This window comes from Geospiza fortis, unplaced genomic scaffold (assembly GCF_000277835.1).
Source record: "Geospiza fortis unplaced genomic scaffold, GeoFor_1.0 scaffold138, whole genome shotgun sequence".
NCBI classification, from domain to species: domain Eukaryota; kingdom Metazoa; phylum Chordata; class Aves; order Passeriformes; family Thraupidae; genus Geospiza; species Geospiza fortis.
The window spans coordinates 1,039,275-1,047,723 of NW_005054307.1; the positions used below are offsets into that span (position 1 = coordinate 1,039,275).

The following is an 8,449-nucleotide window of genomic DNA, read 5'->3' on the forward strand; positions in this document are numbered from 1 at the left end:
CGTCCCCCGCTAGCCGGCGCCGCGCGCCGCGCGGGCGGGGTCCGTTGCTCCGTCGTTGGGCCCCGTTCCCGTGAGGACACCAGCCCCGGTGCCCTGTCCCCGTTCCCGTGACGACACCAGCCCCGGTCCCCTGTCCCCGTTCCCGTGACGACACCAGCCCCGGTCCCCTGTCCCTGTTACTGTGACGACATCAGCCCCGATTCCCGTTCCCGGTTGCTGTGACGACACGAGCCCGGGCCTGGGCCCCGCCCGCCGGAGCCGCCGCGGTGCCGTTCTGTTCCCCGCACGAGCGGCGGCGCCTCGCCGGTGACGGCGCACCCCTATAATCCATGGCCTGCGTGATCCCAAGGAAAACATCCAGGGATCTACCTGTACAGACTGTGAAAGTGTTCGGAGTGCTGGTAGTTCTGCCAGCGCTTCATAGAATCATCAAGGCTGGAAAGGACCATCAGGTCCAACCGTCAGCCCAGCACTTCTGCTGTCATCTTATTTCTATTTTTAACATATTTTATTTATCTATTTATTTATTTTTACTAAGTCATCTTTCTACTTCGCCTCCTTACATGTGTATTTCCTTAGTTTGAGGGTTAAATATTTTCAATTACAATTATTCTACTTTATAAAACCTTCCACCTGTATCGAGAGTTTCCTGCTATTCGGTAGCTAGTTTTTATTAAATGTTCGTACTTGGCTTGCACGGTGTCCTGGTTCACTCCAACCATCCAAAATCCTGTCTTCACCATCCCCATGGGCTGCAGCCTGCTGAGTGATGCTTTATAATAAATAACAACAGATCTAGTATCTGCCAGCTCTTCCAGTGTGGACATGTGTTGCAGGATTAGTGTCCAAGATAGCTTCTTGTCTTTTTTGCTTCACAAAGAAACAAGGACATGCTTGTTCCTCCCTCGGGATGTCCCTAAGGGTACATGGCACAGCAGTTTTACTTTATCAGGTTTTGGTGCCACAGAACTTGTGATGGTCAGTTCCTAGTAAGCGAAGGAAGCTGCATCTACTTTCTGACGAATTCACGACAATTCTTAGTAGGAACTTGTCATCAAAACAGTTCAGGGAGGAAATCCCAAAGTGGGGGGTTTTTTTCTGTAATTTGGCTGCCCTTCATCTGCTAAGGAAGCCCCAGCAGGCGAATAATCCTTGCCAGCAGTGAGACATTGAACAGCAGCACACTTTGTCTTTCCTAGTCTGTTGCTCAGATCTTTTCTTTTTAGTTTTAAACATCTTTTTTCCATGCTCTTTGGTATTTTGCTAGACTTCTCCAATTAAATACGATACACCTTTTTTTTCTCATGCAGTAACAAAGACTTGTTGCTTTTCTATTCATGTATATCTACCTTTCAGCTGCTAGATGGACATCAAATTCAAATTCTGCAATATTTGTGACCACAAATTAAATCTGAATGCTCAACAGCTGCTGAAGTTTTATGTTTCTTTGGTTCTAAACTTGACATCCCTGCTGCTGAAGCTTTGTGAAGTGACAGGAAGCATTAAAAATCTGTGGAGAATTTTTTTCTCTGACAATTAAGCTGACTTAATGTTGTGGCTAATTTGGCCTATTGGGAATGCAGATTTACTGACTGGAGCTACTGCATTGCCATGCTTCTGATCCTTTGGGCCCAACTCTGGCAGAGCATAAACCCAGTATAAAAATCACTTGTTTCAGTGTAATTTTACTAGCAGTTTTACCAACCAGTAAAGACTGGTTTCAGAAATTGTCCACGTGATAGAAAAGTGTATTTTGGATGTATGCCCTTTCCTGAACACAAGCAGCCATCAGCATATCAAATGTTTTTGTTGGATTTTGTTGCAAATGCTAGCATCTAAAGTTACTGTGCCATTGTTTCTTTGGTTATAGTGCTGAATTATTCAGTATGATCATCCACTGCCCTTCATTTTAGAAGATCTCTTTCACTATGAATTATTAAAAGCTGTACCTCTCTTAATTAATGCTGGTGTTTCTAATTAAAGGACCCACCTCCTGCAGCCTGTGGTGGGTGGGAGGTACCTTTTATACATTCCCTGCTTCGTGTTCAGGTAGGCATCTGACCATGTGTGATGCAACGTGTTCATACCCACCTCTTACCATAAACTCTGGGACATAGTTGAGCTGATGTAAGCACTCAAAGGCTCCAATTAAGTAAATAGATCTTTGGCAAATGTAGCAGGGGTCCTCCCTCCATTCCCCTTCCAATTTTGTTCACAAGCTATAGTACAAACTTGGACTAATATGGTTTGGATTTAAAATAACACTCCTGGTGATACAGCAGTCGGCTGTGCTGATGTCTGTAATTTCTGATGGCAGTCAGCAGTGTGTCTGTGCTCCCATTTCACATCAGGCTTCAGCACTCAGCTTGTATTCTGGCTAGAACTAAATTGGCTCAGTTCTCTTAAATGGCTAATTATGACTTGCTAGCTGTTAAAAGACTCTCCTGCAGTTAGAGGGAAATCTGTCATTTTTTGTAGGGAAAATATAGATAGCGATACTTTGATATTTTTTTAAGATTGTTTAAGTACCTGGTCCAAGTGAGGATCCTGGGTATTTGTCTTCTCAGCCCTTGTCTTTACAGGGGATAAATTCTGCAGTCCCATCTGTTACACAAATCTTGAGCTGTCTGACATAACCAAGAGCAGAATATGCCTTTTCCTTTTCTTTCCTCGCTTTTTTGTCTTTCTGGTGCTTATTCTCCGCTTCCTTGCACAGTCTTTGTTCTCCTGCCCTTCTATGGTGTGTTTCAATGGCAGTGCTGGTGGCAGGAGGAGCTACAAACAGTGTGGATTAGTTTTTCTTTCATGGGAAACTGCAGTGGGGGGAGAGTACACTGGGCACTTGTGATGCTGCTGACGTGTACTTACAAGACAGTACAAAAAGTAAATGCTTCTGCAAAGGGAGAGGGGAGTGGAAACACAGAGTTACTGGGGCTCAATGCTGGTACACTTGTTACTAGTCCAAAAAGCTTAAATTGAAGCTGTTTGGGTGGTTTACTCTTCATTTCCCAGTAAACTCACATCAGCTGGATTGTTTCCTGGAGGATTGCTGCACGAAGCCTTTTACTGTAACACACTAAATGAAAACTCAGCTTATAGCCAAATCTGTTCTGTGTCTGTAGACTGTGGATCATGTGGGTACTGCTGGTTTCTGTTACCTATTATGTGCCTGAAATCTAAAGGCCTGTGCCACTGCTGAGGCACAAATTTGAAAAGTGAAGGCTTAAGTATGCACAAAGTTCTCCTAAAGTGTAAACTATTGTCTTAAAATTGAGGCAATGTGACCTTTTTTGTTACTCTCTACTATTATGGAGAGTCTAAAATGTTGTGAGTGAAGCATTGTTTCCAGAAATTGATTTTTATCGCATTATTTTTCCCAGGTTTACAATAAGTCGTTGACAGCACTTTGGGTATTTCATTTCACTCTTTGTTTTGTAAAGTAATTTTTCCTCTCCTCATTTGTACAAAGTCTCTCATGCACATCAAAATCAGGGAGGGGGGAAATAGGGTTTAAGAAAGCCAGGTGTTTCCAGGAGTATATTTATTGTGTGCAGTTGACAGATTTAGATGTTAGTCTTGAGGTGAATAGTGTACACGGACAACAGGACAGGGTTACAGCTGGCTTTACTTGGAATAAATAAAGTGCTTATCCTTCCTTGGCAGTTGACCATTAAAGCATGTTCCTGTGCCAGTTAAGTATGCCTGAAGTTTGGTCATGACCATAGAATCTGTCAATAAAGGCTGTGAAGTAAAATGCTGCTTATCATCAATCGTTTTTCTCTGTGGATGTAGAATTTCCAATGTCCAGTCCTTTCTTGTGTCACTGGGCAGGAAAATCTGAGTCATCTCAGTCACCTGAACTGCCTCAGTTATTGAGTCATGTCAGTTAGTCACCTTAGCTGTAACCTATGACTGAACATATGGAATCAATTAAACATACATTTAAAACATTATCTGCTGTAACAATCAAGATTGTTTTCTCAAATTCAGCACAAATGTCCTGTGGACATACCCCAGTTATTTCCTGAGGTGTTAGTAATGAATTGGCTGTGCCGTGGTGTTTGCTTGCAGTCATGAAATTCTCCCTGCTTCCTGGAACAAAACCAGTTCCCAGCAGTGCTACTGCACTTGTGCCATTCCATCACCAGCCTTAAAGAAGCCCTTTCTGGCACTAGGCAGTGAGGAGCAGCATGAGTAGGCGTAGCTGTTGCATGGATCTTTGCTGTCTTACAGGTTGACACACAAGGTGTTGTGGTGCTGTGTCTTGTCAATGATCATTACGAGCCAGACACGGTGGAGAGGCGAGCCTGGCATACAGAATAAATTTGTCTGTGTTCTTTAGAATCTTCTCTATGGAGAAAAAAAAATGTACAAAACTGTTTGGCATTTTTATTTATTTCTTTAGTGAAGTGGAGCATTGTAGATTGAGAAAGGGAAATTAGGACAGGAAAATAGGCCATTTAAGTAGTGTGGCTAGAGAAACCCACAACTAGGTCAGAAATTAGCTCCTCCAAAAGCACAAAGACATAGCTGCTGTTCAGTTTAATAAATCTAACAAGTGGTTACAAAGGAAGGAATGGTTTGTTCATCTTTGCTCTTGGAGAGACAGATAATGAGTGTATTCTTTGACAAACTTCTGACCAAAATCCAAATGGCATAAAGCTCTTGGATTGAGCCCAGAAGTTAAATTGCTATTAGGAAACTACCTAGAAGGGAGACTTACTCAAGCTGAAGCAGCTACAGGCAAGTGCAAAAATGTTGTCCTGGATGGGGTGGCTGTATGCCCAGCTTTGCTTTTTGAGCCATTCTTTATGATTCCCACCAGATATACCATGCAATGGTGGAAAATAACATTGGAGAGCAACAATGGCATGTCTCCTTGTTAACTCGGTTGATGCCCATGTCTTTTGAATTGTCTCATGAGTAGTGCTTGCCAGAGAAGACAGCTTGGTGACGTTTGTCCCTCTAAAGTTTGTGGACAGGTGAGGGGGAAAAAGCAAAACTACAAAACAAAGAACTAAAATAGCCTCAGAATGCAGACTTTAAAGGGAAACTGTATTTCAGAGGCCAGCCTGCTAAAAATAGTAAAAGAGGCAAATACTTATAAGTTCAGAAGCTATGTCTTGGGATTTCTAAATATCTTAACGGTAAGAATTGCCTTTCATCACAATTAAAATCCATTCTGAATTAAGCTGATAGAGGATTAGGATAAGGACAGTTTGTTACATCCAATGTATTAAAGAAACAACTGGAAGCTGAAAATAGCAGTATAATGGTATAGTATAAATTAGCAGTATAATTTTGAATAGTAATATATAAAAGTCCTCCCATTCAGGATCAGGATTCAGAAATGTTCTGAAACTGGCTGCTTTTAGTTAAGCCTGGAAGAAAAAAAGGCAGAATTCTAGATCCTGGAAGTGAAGTGGTCTAGGGCTTCCTTCAGACAAATCCAAACTTACTTGGCCTGTTATGTATAAGGCACTTGTGTGTCCCTCTGGAGAGGTGGATAACTAGCAGGAAAGTAGCTTCTGGGAGACTGTGTGTATCATACTTTATTTCCATGGGAAGGGGATGATGGCAACGTGCTGGTACCTGACCCACTGCCACATCTCTTCTTCAGGTCTGAAATAAACCCAGGAAGCTTCAAGGGCAAATATAAGTTAATAACTCTGCAATTAACAGAACATTTTTTAAATGCTTGTGGACTAACACTGGGGTGTAAACTATGGGAGAATAAAAAGCTTTCAGATTAATTGCAGGTTTTATTTGGTTTATTTTATGTCTGCTGTGGGTTCTCATTACCATTGCATCCTGAAGAGTTCCCATTTATCACATTCAGGTGGGAACTATCACCTCATCAAGGGAAAATGGATACCACCTGCTGCATGCCCTTCCAGGTGATTCCCTGGAAGAAATTCTTAGAAGCAGAAATCCTAACTCTTTATAAGTACATAGCAGAACAGAAGAGGATGGTTTAACCTGAAGTGTAAGGGTGGGGAGAAAAGCTGTGCAAAGGAAATTTGAGCACCAAGGTTCTGATGTAAGTTGATTTGTTAAGTTATTATCACTAGGTGTGTGTTTTGGCTGTGTCACTGTTCCTCCTGTGCATGTGAGCTGTGTGATGAGCTGTGTTGTGCCTGTCACAGAATCATGGAGAACACAGGTTGCAGGGGACTCCTGGGGACCATCTAATCCAATATTCAGCTTGAAAGCCAAAGCAATTTTCCCAGAGAAACATTCAATCAAATTTTGAATGGCTCTAAGGATGAAGGGCAACCCCAGCTTGTTCCAGTGGTTAAGTACTCTCACTATGAAAACCTTTCTGTTATCAGAATTAGCCTTGTTGCCACTTGTGGCCATTGTCTTGCTCTTTTGCTCTATCAGATGAGAAGCTTGGCTCTGTCTTTATTTTAAGTCCTTTCTGGAGTTAGAGGAGTCTTCCGCTTTCTGGAGTGAAAGACTGCAGTAAAATCTACCCCCAGGCTTCTTCTTTGTAGACTAAATAAACACAGTTCCATTGTCATTCCTACTTCATTTGTCCAGGAACCAGAACAGTAATTTTTTTCCCTGTGATATCACAACTGGTACTTTCCTTTAATATCCTGCTAAAGAACAGAAGAGAAACAGAGACATTTCATCCAAATCAGCAATCCCCCAGTGAAACAAATTCACAGTGCAAAGAGAAACACCAAAACTTGGTATTCTGTCTATCTGTTATATCTTTCTGTGGTTTCTGTAAAGCACAGTCAGTGTTCTCACCCTGCTCTATTAGCATGTGGTAAAGGTATTAACTGGGGTAAAGGTAGCTGCTGTGCTCCTTTGGTGAGGTAAGAACTTTACAGAAATAGATGATTTGGTTATGAGCAAAACCTTGAAATCATGAACAGTAAATGAGTCAAAATTCAGAAGTTATTTAAAGAACCCAATTTCTTTCCCAATACCAAATCTTAAACCAGTGTCATAAGTAATTTAGACACCTGACATACATTTTGAATCAGTTGGTTCAATGATAATGCTATATGCCTCTAGCAAGTAATTTTTCTTTAAAATATCTCATTAGAGTAGCCTAGCTTCTTTTCCTGCAAACAGAAGACCTATAGCTGTGAGCTGCCAGTAATGTGAGTTCAGCCCTTTTGAGCGTGCGTGAGGAGCATGTAGAAAAAGCTCCAGCCCTTTAGTTAGGAATTAACCTGCTGCTGCTGCCAGCTCTGCTGCATCACCACCATCATCTGTGTGCAAGCTGGGGACAAGCTGGGAAGTAATTTCCTCGTCTGGTCTTTTCCCTTGATGGCACTAAAAGTGTACCAGGTCCTCACTTAAAAATTTAAAGCAACAAGAGAGCTCACGAGTGTGTTCATCTATAAGAACAGCTCTTTATTTTCTAGTAGTCTTCTTGTAAGCAGATGACACTAACAGCAGAATGGGTATCTAGTAACATGGAAATAGAAGAAACAAACCTTGTTTGTTACTTGAAGTGTCAGATGGTAACCCAGGGTTTGTCAGTGAAACCCTGGATTCTCATGCTTATTCTGAATTCTCTGCTTTGCTCTTGAGCTAGATAAATTCAGCTCCAGTACAGTGGCAGACATATCACTGTGAAAATCAGCCCATTTGTATTGGTGTGGGGTGTGTTTCTGGCTTTATGTAAGCTAAGCAGTATATAGGCTTACACATTTAAACTTAGCTTCCTATTTTATCCTACAAGTTAGCTGCTTATGGAATCTACTGCCAGTGCTTTTTGCTATCAGTGCCCAAACATGTGCATTAGGGACATTACACAAGCTGACAGTCAGATACTGGTATCTGCAATAAGTAATTAATCCCTTAAGCACACAGGAATTTTCTGTCAGTCGAATTGTCTTGGTACAATTTCCCTAAAATAAAGATAAAGCTGATAGGTCATGGCTTATCTTTCATCAAAGTTTCTTCTTGGTGTCACAAGATTTGTCTATTTTTACCATCTGCCTTCCCAGTTTAAGGTTTGCCCTTTTGAAGCTGTAGGTTTCTGTCAGTGCTGATCAAGACAGCCATCAGCTGGAAATGGTTTTATATTAATTGGCCAGGTTTGGTTTGGTATTTTTTTAATATGCATTTGTTTTTACTATACAGTTTATACACACAAAGAGAATTGTTCTGTTGATGTGGCAATACAGTTCCTAAATACACATTTAATTGTGTATTTCACATAGGTCAAGAACCCTTCTACAAGAGGGTAGGAGAAACAAACAGTTAGGAATGAAGGAAGAATAAAGTGGGTTTTATACTGTTATTATACTGTTATTACTGTTTTTATACTGTTCTACTTTATTTTTTTAAGTAAGTGAAGAATTCTAAAATAGAGTATTTGCAGTTACTGTGCTTTACAGAATGTACACTGAAATCTAAGCAAATCTAAAGGTAGTATCCTAGTATCAGCTGGAAAGTGTTTTTGACACCATCCTGTGTTTTA

General features: G+C 41.2%; 1 protein-coding gene across 1 annotated transcript in view; it reads right to left on the bottom strand.

Moving 5' to 3' along the window:
• TSPAN13 (tetraspanin 13) overlaps positions 1-357 on the bottom strand; it is a 17,885-nt gene extending 17,528 nt beyond the window's left edge. The window contains exon 1 of the mRNA XM_005418544.2: positions 15-357. Coding sequence (XP_005418601.2) covers positions 15-357 — 343 coding nt within the window. The remainder of the gene's footprint in view (positions 1-14) is intronic.
• Between the last annotated feature and the right edge of the window lie 8,092 nt (positions 358-8,449).